Here is a 15,026-nt window from a genome sequence, read left to right on the forward strand (position 1 = left end):
CAGAATTCTAGTTCAGAAGGGGTTTTGTGTGTGTGGTGTGGGTGTACTCGGGCAGAATTCAAGTTCAGAAGGGGTTTTGTGAGTGTGATGTGGGTGTACTCGGGCAGAATTCTTGTTCAGAAGGGGTTTTGTGAGTGTGGTGTGGGTGGACTCGGGCAGAATTCTTGTTCAGAAGGGGTTTTGTGTGTGTGTGGTGTGAGTGTTCTCGGGCAGAATTCTTGTTCAGAAGGGGTTTTGTGTGTGTGGTGTGGGAGTACACGGGCAGAATTCTTGTTCAGAAGGGGTTTTGTGTGTATGGTGTGGGAGTACTCTGGGAGAATTCTTGTTCAGAAGGGGTTTTATGGGTGTGCTGTGGGAGTACTCGGGCAGAATTCTAGTTCAGAAGGGGTTTTCTGTGTGTGGTGTGGGAGTACTCGGGCAGAATTCTTGTTCAGAAGGGGTTTTGTGTGTGGTGGTGTGGGAGTACTCGGGCAGAATTCTTGTTCAGAAGGGGTTTTTGTCTGTGTGGTGTGGGTGTACTAGGGCAGAATTCCTGTTCAGAAGGGGTTTTGTGTGTATGGTGTGGGAGTACTCTGGGAGAATTCTTGTTCAGAAGAGGTTTTGTGTGTGGTGTGGGTGTACTCGGGCAGAATTCTTGTTCAGAAGGGGTTTTGTGTGTGTGGTGTGGGTGTACTTGGGCAGAATTCTTGTTCAGAAGGGGCTTTGTGTGTGTGATGTGGGTGTACTTGGGCAGAATTCTTGTTCAGAAGGGGTTTTGTGTGTGTGGTGTGGGTGTACTCGGGCAGAATTCTTGTTCAGAAGGGGTTTTGTGTGTGTGGTGTGGGTGGACTCGGGCAGAATTCTTGTTCAGAAGGGGTTTTGTGTGTGTGTGGTGTGGGTGTTCTCGGGCAGAATTCTTGTTCAGAAGGGGTTTTGTGGGTGTGGTGTGGGAGGACTCAGGCAGAATTTTTGTTCAGAACCAGTTTTGTGGATGTGGTGTGGGAGTACTCGTGCAGAATTCTTATTCAGAATAAATCTGCTGCTTGTGAGTAAAGCTCTGCTCTCTCCAACTATAAAGTTCGAGCAATGAGCTGGCAATTTGCCGGGTGGGTTTACTCCCCCCCCGCAGAACTACTATCTTTCATCTAATTTGCTCGTTAAAAGTTGAACACAGCCATTTCATCACTGATTAGTGGCAGCCAGTTGTTGACTTTTCAGTGACGTGTCAAAGCCCTGGGAGCATCGGCCTCACCTTTGAGAAGTTCGAGAGGCTTTGGCGGATTTTCGGGGAGTCAGTTCATGAAGCTTTGGGCATTTCTGTTCATCATTCTCTTATCATCCAGATAAAGGACTCACATCTTGGACTTTCGTTTTGACGTAGGAAAAATGGGATAGTGGGCTCAGAGGAGGAACGAGTTAGCATAATGTCAGTCAACGTGAGCCTTGTCCTCTCCTGTTGTGGTCTATTGTTTTATATCAGGTGGGCAACCTTTTATAGTTTGTGGGCTGGATGGTGTGCTTTAGTAGTTGAACAGTCGGCCAGGGGGATGGTGGTGGCGTTGGATGTGAGGGGAGAGGGGAATGGATACATTTGGATCTGGCCTGCAGACTCTGTCCAGATAAGCCAGATGCACAAGGTAATTTTGCTTGGGTTCCAAGCCAGATAAATTTGGATCGCGGGCCTGATGCGATCTGTGGGCCATAGGATTCCCACCCTGTTTTATACGGTGGTCTAGTTTTTTTGTAAATATGCCAGACCCGTTTTCTGAAAGGCCTGGGGCCTACAGGAGTCATGCTGGGGTAGCGACTTAAGTGACCTTGGGCCAGGAATTCTTTTGCATCACCGGGAGACGAGAATACAATCATGATCTTTGTCCCCAACTATCCTGGTTGGAAAACGTACAAAGGCAATGGTGGGGAGCAATGAGACCCCGGCCATTACAATGAGTGTGAAAATGGAGGGGAAATCTGTGATTTGTGTACGAAATGCGAAGGGTGCAGGTCTAATTACAAATTGAGTCAATTCATGGACTTGCCACCTGTCACTTCAGTGGATATATGGAGGGTGTGAGGATGCAGCTCTCCTGGTCTTTAGGCCATGCTATGGAGGAGGGAGGGTTGATCAAGGTTTGTCCTCTTTGGTTTGGTACTGGGCCTGGCCAAGATGGTCATCCATGGATCCAGGCAGCAGGCAGTCAAAGGTTCAGCTTGGACTGATTGCTTGTCCCTCTTCTGAGGGCACCTGTGTTTCCATGTATCCCTGGAGAAGGCGCACTCAGGGCTCATGGGCAGTTTGGAGGCTCTGGGGAGACTTGGCTCCCAAGGGTTTGATGATGTCAACAGAAAATGTCATGTTTAATTTTGTAACTTATGTTTTGTGTAAATGATCTGAATTGTAGACAAATGAAGTGCTCACAACTTTTGGATTTACCTGTTTGATTAATCTGGAACTTAAAAGCAGTAGTTTGGGACGCTTACCTTCGTAGGTCGGTCATGGAATACAAGTGTTGGGACGTTATGCTGAAGTTATTTGACATGTTAGTGAGCCCACACTTAAAATAATGTGGGCAGTTTTGGTTGCCGAGCCAAAGGACAGATATTACCAAGTTGGAAAGGGTACAGTTTACAAAGTTGTTGCCACGGTTAGGGAAATTACGGTAAGTTGTTGTGAGAGACTGGAAAAACTGGCCCTGTTATCCTTAGAGTTGGAGGATGAAAGGAATCTTATTCAAGTCAATAAAATCATGAGGGGCATTGATAAGGTGAATAGTGACAGTCTGTATCGGAGAGTGGGAGAATCGAAGATTAGAGTGCATAACTATAAGGTAATGGGGGTGTGAATTAGATGGGAGGTGAGGGACAGTTCTTTACTAAGAGGGTGGAGGGTAAGTGGATCAAAGTGGTGGAGGCAGGTAGTTTAGCTTGAATAACAATGATGTGAGGGGTCTGGTCTAATACAGGCAAATGGGACAAAGCAGGAGGGCATATTGTCTGGTACAAGCAGGCTGGGCCTGATGAGCTGTTTCTATGCTATAGCACTCTGTGTCGCAAGCGGCAGGGTTCCAGTTTAATTTGAGCCTCCTGTCTGGTGTAGCATCTTGGCACAAAGGCCTGTTTCTCTGCTGTTCTTTTCGAAGTGTCACGTGATGCATTTTGGCAGAACTAATAACAGTGGGACATTGAAACCGAAGGGCCAAGGGAGACAGAGGTAAAGGGATGTACGACTCAGCAATCCCTGATGGTGGCAGTACAGATTCATAGGCTGGGGATGTTTCCTGACAGATAGACAACAAACATCCCCATAGCAATCTTGGAGGCCTTGCAGTTTAAATGGCTTAAAGTGGTCCGAGGAAGCCTTTTTCCATTCAGGTGGTGGAGGCAGGTACACGCCCTAGATTTAAACATCAGGTGTCATCATGACAGAGAAGGGGCTGAACCAAATGGGATGAGTGTGTGGATGGTTGAACATAGAAATCTACAGCACATTACAGGCCCTTTGGCCCATAGTTTTTGTACTGGCCTAATAACCTACTCTAACGACTGCCTGGAATTTCCCTACTGCATAATCCTCAATTTTTCTCAGTTCCATATACCAATCTTTCGAAGTTTTATTGTACAGAACATATAATATTACATGAAATCACCTTCTGGCTCCCGTAAGGCAGACAGTTGCCATTAGTAAACCCCAGTGCCCCTTACAGTATGAGAAAGAGAAGCAAAAGGGTGGCATGGTTGGGGTAGCGGTTAGTGCAATGCCTTTACAGCACCAGCAATTGTTCTGGACTAGGGTTCAAATCCCGCGCTCTCTGTAAAGAGTTTGTACGTTCTCCCTGTGTCTGCGTGGGTTTTCCCCAAGGGCTCTGGTTTTCTCCCACCATTCAAAATGTACCGGGGGAAGGGGTGGTACATTAATGGGGTGTAAATTGGGTAGCATGGACTTGTGGGCTGAAATGGCCTGTTACAGAGGTGTATGTCTATGTATGAATCCCTTCAGTCACCAAATGTCCGTGGATTCCCCTCCAGTACCTTCCGCAGCCACAGACCCATTTGATCCATTAGCAACCCGAGCTCCAGATCCAAACCTCTGACATGATCAGGATGCTTTCAGCACCTGAGGTCCTTTGGGATCTCTTCTTACCTTTGCAAATTTGGGCTCCATGACCTGGTTTCCATGAGCCTGCAGCCTGCAAGTCCCCTGGTCACAAGTTGTCTGCAGACTGTGTGGATCCCTTGGCCACTGAGCCCCTCGCTGGTCCACTACAATCCTGTTGGGTCATCTTTTCACAGTCGCGCACTTACTTCGTCGGGAGGAGATCAGGATCGCTGTGTGGCAGTGAGCCAATGAGAAGGCCAGAGGAGTTTAACTGAGTGATGTTTGGGGAGTTGTGTCTAGTGAATAATAAAAGAAAATCTACTTCATGATGTGCTGAAAGAAGCAGGTGAGTGTATTCTTTATTTGTTTATAAGCTGTGGTAAATCAGTGCTGCTATCAGTGGTGACGCCGTGAGTTCACAGAACTGTTATGAGTTATACTTTCTATTATATCATTTTTTTAAAAAGAGATAGATTGTGGGGGGTCTAGTGTAGGTCATTTCACAACCAGATAGTTAAACTTCACATCTCATTTAAAAAGCAAGAGTTTGGCTGAACCCAGTCATGCAGGCACCAGTGGATTTTCAAAAGACAATGGGACTGTTTTAGAAGGAATTTTTAAAAGCAGGTGCAAATAAACAGTCCAGGCTCAAACTGCTGATAAAGATCTTTTAAGGATTGGGTTTGGACCCCTGCAAGGGGTTCTGGTTTTTATAAGTAGAAGAGAGAGAAAAAAATTGCTCGGACAGAGAGAGAGATCTGACTTATGCAGTGGCTTTTGGAAACTTGTTGAAACCCTATTTTGAAGACGGTTGTGAATTCTGAGTTCAGCCTGGTGAAAACCCTTGTGGTCCATACAAGAGGAAATGGCTGGCTACAGTGTTTCACCTCAAATAAAGGAAACAAGAGGAACTCTGTGGAGGCCTGGAAGAAGAGGTTATCATTTGGAAAACCCTGATGGGGCAAGTTTCTTCAGCAAGACACTGAGGTAATTGATGGAAGCAAATCAGTTTGTGTGTGTGTCCAATGAGCAATGAATCTCTGAAAACAACTAGAAACCTTCCTGAGTGGTAACCATTTACCTTTTCACCAAAGCCTGGTGAAATTCATAAATGTTAAATTCTGTGCACAGTATAAAAATTGCCTGATACCAGTGAATCGGAGGAGTGAGAAGTGAGATTGGACTGTGAATCAAAGAGCTTTTCTGAACTTACACACACATTACATATATGTGCGCTTAGAATTAGAAGGGGGTTAAGTAAGTTGATAGTAATAAGTTAAAGTTTGATCCAGTTTTTATGTTTAAAGAAAATTAAAAGCAACTTTTGTTTAAGTAACCATTTGTTTTGGTGAATGTCTATTGTTGCTGGGTTTTAGGGTCCTCTGGGGTCATAATAGTACCTTCTAATTTAAAATGGACAGTGATGAGGATAAACCCCCCCCCCCCCTTTCTTAATAATGCACCAGTGTGGTTCATGATCTTCACGAGTCAGAAGGCCAAGTGCATTTTACTTGTGGAGCAACTTCCAGAGCAGATTGCTTGTGAGGTGGAGGATGTCTTTGTGGATGCGGATGGTAATCTCCCACACGACATGCTTAAGGTGGTGATTCTGCAGTGTGCTCAGCCATCTAGGGAGACTCATTTGCTCAATTACCAGTTGATAATAGCCAAGGCAATAGGAAACCATCACAGATATTGAGGAGGTGGTGCAGGCTAGCTGGAACAGATCCTGCTGAAGGTGATTTTTTTTTTTGGAAACCAAGGTTCCTTTGATGTTTACCTCATCATGTTCAAGAGCATTTGGTGAGTGTTTTTCGAATATCTACCCTCAATCAATTGGCAGATCAGGCCAACCTCTTTATGTCCATGTCCTCTGCATTGAAGATGAAAGGATTGGTTTCTTCCCCTAGACAACAGGAGAAAATGGGACTGGAAGAACTGCTTACTGCACCTTGTGAAGTGCCAGCACCTTATCATCCAAAGGGAATGCCAGCACCTTCTCAATTAAATGTAACTGAGTCAGAGCAGGAAATGGCATAATTGACTACACAGGTCCAGGCCTCGGTCATGCGACGGAGTTCCTTCCGTCGACCTGGTTGGAATCATGGTGGTAGAGGCAATAGATGGTGTATTTGTTGGAAGCATTAAAGATTTGGTTTTGCTGCCTGGCCCTGTGATTTCTACAAGTGGCAGCCGAGAAACGACCAGGCCCAGCAGTGGAGGCAACAACTCTCCGTGGGCACATCTGCCATTGTCTTTTCCTTAAAGACAGTCTCTTGGGTGTTCAATTTCTTCTCAATTCCAGTGCAGAGATTTCAGTGGTCCCTCCAACCACGGAGGAATGCATATACCCCAATATGTCGTGTTCTTTCAGCTGCATTTGATTCTGATATTCAAACATACAGCCAGAGATCATTCACGTTGGATTTCAGTTCAAAAAACATTTTCAATGGGTTTTCACGTTGCAAATGTGACAAATTCTATTTTGGGAGTGGATTTTTTATCACTTTTTTTGTTGGTGGATTTTAAAAATTGCTGTGTCATGGACCACAGCTCTTGTATGCAAATGAGCAGCATCTGTTGACCCTCCCACGTTGTCAGCCACCTGACTAGCCTTTAACCTGGCTCCTGACCCTTTCCAAGCCTTGCTCAAGTGTTTCCCTCACCTAGTGATCCCATCATACAGACATTAAACATACAGTAAGGGGGGCGTGGCAAGATGGCATAGTGGGAAGACGTGTGGTTCCACCTTCCTCCAGTTGGACTTCTAAATACCTGAATTTAAAATTTGTAAAAGTAGTTAAAAATAGTATTTACTGACTTTGGACTATTGGAGGATTGCAATGACTGCAAACGTGAAAAATAAAAAGCTCAATTGCAAAAGAAATTGCCTTACAAAAATGTTGAAGAACTGAGGCCTACTTACCAAGTTGAAGCCACAGAGTCATCGACTGGAGTCCCCAAGCCTCAGAGGACTCCTGCTTGGTTAAGTATTACACCGGCGCCGATCGCGCAACCGCAAGATGGCACCGGCTCAGTGATGGGCTCGGCCGGCCTTGACTCGCGCTCCCGTGAGTCCGGAGGCGTGGGCGGATCGGCCAAGCAAAGACAGACCTGCCAGCCTGCAATACTGCCTGGCGGTCCGGGAGCGCGCAGTGTAGCGTCAGAAGATGCACCTGCGGGGTCGGTGACTTTGCCCGGCATGTGCAGAGCGTCGCAGGTCCGAGAACTACTGGACAAGGTGTGGGCTGTGGGGGAGCCCGAACAGCGGCGGGCTGACAAGGTCGGCACACTGTCGATGGGCATCCAGACCCGCAGCAGCACTGGAAGAGGACCTATGATGTTAGGGGAGGAAGGAAGATCAACATTACAGAAATTTTCACAGGAAGAAATGGGGACTGAGATCAGAGAAGGTAGGCCTCAAGGGGAGGTGATAAAACCTGGACTGGATTCTGTGTTCACAATTTTGGAAGGGATTGCTCATCAAATGGAAAATATGTCAATACAGATGTCTACTCAGATGACTCAAGGATTTATGGAAGTGAAAACTAAAATGACTATTATATGTGAAGAAATGACGTATGAAGCAAGATATTAATGTAGTTAAAGGTGATGTTAGTAGATGTATAAAATCAGTGGACACTGTACAAGATAACTTTAAAAAGATTGAAGAAGCTTTTTTTGAAAGTGAGAACCAAGTGGAGCGTAATAGAGAAAAAATGGAAAAAGTGGAGAATTCGTTCATGGATTGGGGAATCCAGAAGAAGGAATTTTTTAAGAAGATTGATTCATTAGAAAATCAGGGTCGAAGAAATAACGTAAAAATAGTAGGTCTTCCAGAAGATGTAGAAGGTTCTGATCAGGTAAAGTTTTTTAAGAAATGGATTCCTGTGGTGTTGGACAAGGAATTTTTTCAAGATGGTCTGGAGTTGGATCAAGCACATAGAGCACTAAGGAAGAAACCATTTCCAGGCCAACCACCATGAGCAATTTTGATTCGCTGTTTGAAATATCAGGACAGAGAAATTATATTATGAATGGTGGTGCAGAAACAAGCTCCAATGATGATCCAGAATAATAGAGTGTTTTTTAATGCAGATTTGAGTCAAGAAATTATTAGAAGGTGCCGAGAATTTAATTCGGCTAAAAAGGTATTGGGGCGAAAGGGATATAAATTTGTTTTTCGTTATCCGGCCATGTTGAAAGTTTTTAATGGGAACTTTCAATCTCAATTCTTTGAAAATGATCATGATGCATTAATTTTTGCTCATTCATTGCCAGATTTATGAGGAAATGGACAATTGCCACGATCGTCACCTAAGAGGAGGATAAATGGAAATGGGGAGAATGGAAAACATGGAAAGAATGGGAAGAAAGTTGAATTGACACAAAGTCTTCTTGATATTGAATATCCAGAACAATAATTGGGACTGGAATCATTGTGTTAATTATTTTTGTTTCAGTACTTTGTGAAAGTCTGACTGGGGGGGAGGGGTGGATGACACTGAGACCTTTAGTCATCTGCCACTAGTGGATTTTACCACACCCAGATTTTTAGGGGGCCACTACTTTTTAGTAGTTTGTTTTGGGGACTGTTAGTTTTTTTTTCTCTTTTTTTGGGAATTTTTACATAAGGGGGGGGGGTTAGAAGGGGAGCATTATTTTATTATAGTGGAATATATTAGATTAAGAAATATCTAATTTGAATTTTGCAACTTTTAATGTTCAGGGTTTGAATAACCCAATTAACCGTAAATGAGTTTTATATAAAAAAATGAAAGCTGATATTGCTTTTTTGCAAGAAACACATTTGACTGAAAAAGAACATTTGAAATTGAAGAGAGAGTGGGTTGGCCATGTATTTTCTTCTTTTTATTCTAAAGTGAAGGGTGTAGCGATTTTAATTCATAAGAAATTACCATTTGAATTGGAATCGTTTGAAGGAAATGCTGGGAAGGTTTTGATGGTTAATTGTAACATTTTTGCTGAATCGTGGACTTTGTTAAATATTTATGCACCTAATGTGGATGATGAACGGTTTATGTCGGAGGCTTTTTTATTGCTTAATCAGGCCAATAATAATATTTTGGTCGGGGGTGATTTTAATTGTGTTTTGGATCCTTTATTGGACAGAGCTCCAAAAAGTATAAGGAAATCAAAGGTGGCAACACAAATAGGAGCTTTGATGAAGGATTTGAATCTGGTTGATGTTTGAAGGAGATTAAACCTGTCAGAGAAAGACTTTTCTTTTTATTCCTTTAGACACGATTCCTTTTATAGAATAGATTTTTTTTGGTTTCGGCACATCCGCAAGGTAGAGTATTACAGGTTGTGTATAAAAGTTGGGTTATATCAGATGTTATTTTTTTTCCTGTGTAGGTTCAGAAGTAGTACAATCGTCTTATAGATGGAGGTTTAATACAATGCTATTGAAGAAACTGGAGTTTATTACTTTTGTTAAGGAGCTTTGTTTTTGGCTGAGAATGTCAATTCAATACGTAGTAATTTTGTATTATGGGATGCTTTGAAAGCATATTTAAGTGGGCAAATTATTAGTTATACCTCGAAAGTTAAAAAGACCATTAACTTTGGGAGAGGATGCTATACATGCTTTCAATGATGTGAAGACTGCGTTTGCGAATGCCACGATGCTTGTACATCAAAAGCCCAATGCCTTGCTCTCTCTTACCACGGATGCATCTGTCAGTGCAAAGGGAGTAGTGTTAGAACGAGTTTGTGGGCAATTGGAACCTCTGGCGGCTTTTCCTGGTAAAATATAGTATGTTGGTCAAGAACTCTTGGCCATTTATCTTTCACAGTGAAACATTTCCACTTTTTTATTGGAATTGTCCTTTCACCATTTATATAGACCACCAACCTCTTGCGCAGACTGTGAGTACCAGCACACATCTCCACTCGTCTAGAGAGATTCGGCACTTGGACTTCATCTAACAATTTTCATCGGACTTCTGAGGAAAATCAAATTTCATGGCCAACGGCTTGTCAAGGGGCGACATTGACGCCTTACATACAACAACTGCCATCGATTTCACCCCCATGGCTCGTGCACAGCGCACCGATCCCGATGTCATCCAGTATCACCGGATCAACTCTGGTCTCCATCTTCAAGATATGACCCAGAATGAATCAGGTGAAAATTTAGTCTGATTTTTTTTTTTCCACAGAAATAGCCGGCGGAGAGGCGGGAGATTTTTGAGTTTCTTCACAATTTATCACATCCTGGTAGAAAAGCATTGATCAAACTAGTTACAGAACATTTTACCTGGCCTCATTGTTAAATGGGATGTTGGATTATAGGCAAGGACCTGCTTGCCATGTCAATGCTCTTAAGTCACCATACCCACAAAATCCAAGCTGCGGTATTTTGTTGTTCCAGATTCATGTTTCCAGCGCGTGCACCTAGACTTGGTAGGGCCGTTTCCGCCCTCTCGGGGAGAATCTTATCTGCTCACGTGCGAAGACTGGACTAACGTGGCAGGAGGCAATTCTTATCACTGACATCTCTGATGAGACGGTCGCCAGGGCTGTCGTGGATTGTTGGATTCCATCCTTCGGTGCTCCGATCACTATTAAAACAGATACAGGGTCTCAGTTCAAGTCGGCATTGTTCCGAGCTCTCACTGATCTGGGCACTATCCATACATGCACTACGGTTTACCATCCACAGACCAGCGGCCTCATTGAGTGTTTCCATCGACAATTGAAGGCGGCATTAACGGCAGGTGGTGAAGCATCTACGTGGAGCGAACGTTTGCCCATGGTTCTCCTTGAACTGTTACAGTATTTCTTGGATGTTCAGTGGCAGAGCTCGTATATGGCACTACTACGTTACCCTTGCCAGGCAAGATTGAGTCTGATCATCTTCGGGAAAATATGAGATTCCTCCAACCTACTCCTACACAGCTGGCGTCACCAGCACTGTATGTGCCGAATGATTTACAACGCTGTAATTATGTGTTCCTCCGGCGTGATGCTGTTTGCAAACCACTTCAGCTCATTCACAATGGTTCTTCTCAGGTCGTACAACGCCACCCAAAGCCTTTTGCAATCGACAGGAATGGAAAACCTGATACCGTTTCCATCGACAGGTTGAAGCTGGTGTATATTGAGGGTGCATATTCTGCATTGGAGCCACAGTCAGAGGACCAGTCCCACCCTTGCCAGCAAGGCAGGCGATGCACGATCGTATGAGGTTGGGCTGAACTGTCAGCCCTCCAGACCGTTACATAGCAGGACAGTTCCAATCCATCACCTCCTTGCAAGGCTTGGGGGGGGGGGGTTGCTGTCACTATTGCGTACTTACCTTAGTCGGGAGGAGAGTGAGTGTCAGGATCACCCGTGTGGTGGTGAGCCAATGAGAAGGTCAGGGGAGTTAAACTGGGTGGTGTTTGGGGAGTTGAAGAATGAAATGTGTCTAGTGAATAATAAAAGAAAGTCGACTTCATGGTGTGCTGAAAGAAACGAATGAGTGCATTCTTTATTTGTTTGTAAGCTGTGGTACATCAGTGCCATTACAGTCTCCTCTGTTTCTCAACGGGAGGAGTGGGAGGGAGGTATTCTCCCCGTTACTGTTGCCCTGTGCTGGTCCACTGCTCACCAGAGTCTACAACCCCTCATGGCCACTGCCAAACACGAGCATTACCATCTTGGGCACAGGACTGTGGTTGGAAGATTTTACTTGCAAACACCATTGGCTCTTTTAACAGGCTGTTTAAAGCAATGGTTCTTAACCTTTTTCTCTCAACTCGCATACCACTTTAAGTAATCCCGATGCCATAGGTGCTCTGTGATTAGTAAAGGATTGCTTAAGGTGGTATGTGGGTGGGAAGGGAAGGTTGAGAACCACTGGTATAATCCTTCTTAAAAATTCAAATAGAACAGTAGAACTCTACAGCATAGAAATACACTGCAATGTTCAAACTGTAAACTGACAAGTAATCAAAAGACACGCCTTCGTGAAAGGAAACTAGCCTTTAATCAGGAAATTTAAATAATGTACACTTTAATTGAAAACATTGGTACAAAGACAAGATGATGAGAGTTTTAAAATGTTTGGTCTTACTGTCAACACTTTCAGGGAATTTCTCGTGAACTGTCACACCCAGGATTAGTGTCCAAGCCCCAGCTTCACCCAGCAATGAAGGTGGCATGCAAAGCATTTACATGGCCTGACAGAATCAGCAAACTCACCAAAAGGCCAGCAAAAGCGAGCAATGAGAAATGAAGAGGATTAACAGAAATCTGGATAGCCCAGGAAACTCTTCCCAACTCTCATCCCTTGGTTTAATTCAAGTTTGCAGGAACACTGTGAGGTTAACCGGAGGGCACAGGCTGCTGTGGCATCTATTTCATCATGTGTTCCATATTCTGGTTGGTGTAGGAAAACCCCAGGAATGCTGTCTGATCCATGGAGTCAATCAGATTCTTGTCTCCCTGAGAGAGCCGGGGCTTCTCGCTGAGAAACTCACGGTCAAAGTTGCTGTGATCACCAGCAGATTTCTGAAAGAACGGAGAAAAACATATGTGAACAGAGAGACAGTGAAAGGGGCAGTGACTGCAAGAGAACAGGAGAAAGGAGATTCTCCTCACAGATATGGAATGTCTTCCTGCTCTCATTTATTATCTATGGGTTATTTGTTCACTTCTGCTCGATTCCCAAATTCCCTTGATTCCAAAAATTCATCAACTACAGCCTTGAAAAACACCACAGGATTTTAATATATGGGAGCAGAAGCAGTCCATTTGGCCATTGAGTCCATTCCACCATTCCATCATGAGCTGATTTTTTAAAAATCCCACGCAGCACTACTCTCCTGCCTTCTCATGATCTTTGATATCCTGACTATGCCAATCCTGAAACTGAGCCCTCCTACCCATGACTCTCCTACCATGGGAGCTTGAGATCCAATTGTTTCAGCCAAAACTGTTGCTTGTTGTGTGTGTGAGAGAGAGAGAAAAAAAAGGTGTCTGGTCTCTCTCCACACATGGTGCCCGACCGAGGGTCTTCAATGCAAAGTTCAATCCTGAAATGTTAACTGTTTCTCTCTCCACAGATTCTGCCTAACCTGCTGAGTGTTTCATTTTCTTTTAGATATTCAACATTTGCAATATTTACCTGTCTGCTTTCTTCAACAAGATCACTATTCCGTCTACTAAGTTCCAAAAACTAGAGGTTCAATCTATTACATCTTTCCCCAGGTCAATCCCTACCCTGTTGAGAACATCTGCAAGAGGCTGTGTCTTAAGAAAGCAGCCTCTAACATCAAGGACCCTCACCACCAGGCCATGCCCTCTTCATACTACTACCATCAGGTACAGGAGTCTGAACACCCATCAGCACAAGGAAGGCTTCTTCTCCTCTGCCATTAGATTTCTGAATGGACAATGAACACAGACCCTACCTCACTTTATCCTCTTTTCTTGCACTGCTGATAAACAATTCAAGTAACCAGCAAAAAAATGAGAAAAATAAATTTAAAAAAATTAAAATAAATAAGAATAAAATAACAGGTCAACATTACACAAGTTCCAATATCCTTTCCACATCTAAACCATTGATCCGATGTATCCAATTTCCATCTATTCAATTTCTGAGATGTAATATACAACTGGTGTAAAAAGTTATAATGAAGTCATCTATATCTCACATTAATTGCAGTGGACATAACTTCTTTACATAAATCTTGCCAAACCTGCTGATCTATCGATATACTCAAATCTTGTTTCCATCTTTCCTTTGACTTAAACAAACCTAATTTAGCTGCTTTTTCTATTGAAGTAATCTTTTTAGCCATTTCATCAACAATTAACAGTTCTAAATCTGTAGGATCTTTTAAAATCATTTCCGATCCTAATTTCTCTCTTAAATAAGCTCTTAATTGAAAATAACAAAAAGTGTATAGCGAGCAATGTCATATTTAATTTTTTAATGATCAAATGACATCAACCTATTATTGTCATAACAATCTCCTAATTTAGAAATTCCTTTATTCCAAATATTCAAAGAAAGATAATCTTTTGAGAAAATTAAGAGGGTGAATCAATGGTGTTTTTAACAACAAAAGATTTCCATCAATTTCTAATTTAATTTTAATCCAAATATTAAGTAAATGCTTCAATAGTACAGCATCCCTATCAGTTATCATTTATAAATAAATTCCTCAGGTATAGTTTTTCTGATCTTATTTAATTCGATTTCCACCCATGATGGTTTAACTTTGCCAAATAAAGAAACAAGAAATCTTAATTGTGCTACTTTATAATAATTCCTAAAATTAGGAAGCTGTAATCCTCCTAATTCATATAATCCATGTTAATTTTTCTAATGATTTTCTTGCCATTTTTCCCTTCCAAAGAAATTTGCTATCTTGTTTATTTAGATCGTGAAAAAAATTTTGAGGTATGGAGATGGGTAAAGTTTGAAATAAATAATGAATTCTCGGAAAGATATTCATTTTAATACAATTGAACTCTTCCAATTAAAGTAATAGGTAAACTTACCCACTTTAAAAAAAATCTTCATCTGTTTTCTTAAATAATGGGAAAGATGTTGGAACTTTTATCCATTCTACATGGTCTTGTTCAAAGGTTAAACCTTTTTGGATTTCTATTAGTAAGATTTTACGACGGGTTATTGGTGTTATTTTTCTGTTAAATCCTGAATTATTGTTGATGGGAAATTTTGAGAATATAACTCCTAAATTATCAGATTTTCAATTGAAATTTGTTAAATTAGTTTTGGTAATAGCAAGAAAATGTATTGCTGTTACTTGGAAATCAGATGTTTCATTAACATTAGGAAGATGGTGTACAGAGATTCAAAGCTGTATTTAATTAGAAAAAAAAATACATACAATTTAAGGGATAAATATTCTGTATTTTTACACATTTGGAGCCCGTATGCTTGAATAATAGGATTAAAATTATAAATAAT

At 42.4% G+C, this 15,026-nt stretch overlaps 1 protein-coding gene across 3 annotated transcripts in view; it reads right to left on the minus strand.

Annotated features, from left to right (window-relative positions):
* Window positions 1-12,049: 12,049 nt before the first annotated feature.
* Window positions 12,050-15,026, minus strand: part of LOC138764116 (protein kinase C delta type-like) — a 108,946-nt gene continuing 105,969 nt past the window's right edge. For all 3 annotated transcript variants that reach the window (XM_069939518.1, XM_069939519.1, XM_069939520.1), the window contains one exon: window positions 12,050-12,592. In XM_069939518.1, coding sequence (XP_069795619.1) covers window positions 12,437-12,592 — 156 coding nt within the window. In that variant the 3' untranslated portion in view covers window positions 12,050-12,436. The remainder of the gene's footprint in view (window positions 12,593-15,026) is intronic.

The sequence above is a fragment of the Narcine bancroftii genome, chromosome 5, assembly GCF_036971445.1.
Source record: "Narcine bancroftii isolate sNarBan1 chromosome 5, sNarBan1.hap1, whole genome shotgun sequence".
Taxonomy (NCBI): Eukaryota; Metazoa; Chordata; class Chondrichthyes; order Torpediniformes; family Narcinidae; genus Narcine; species Narcine bancroftii.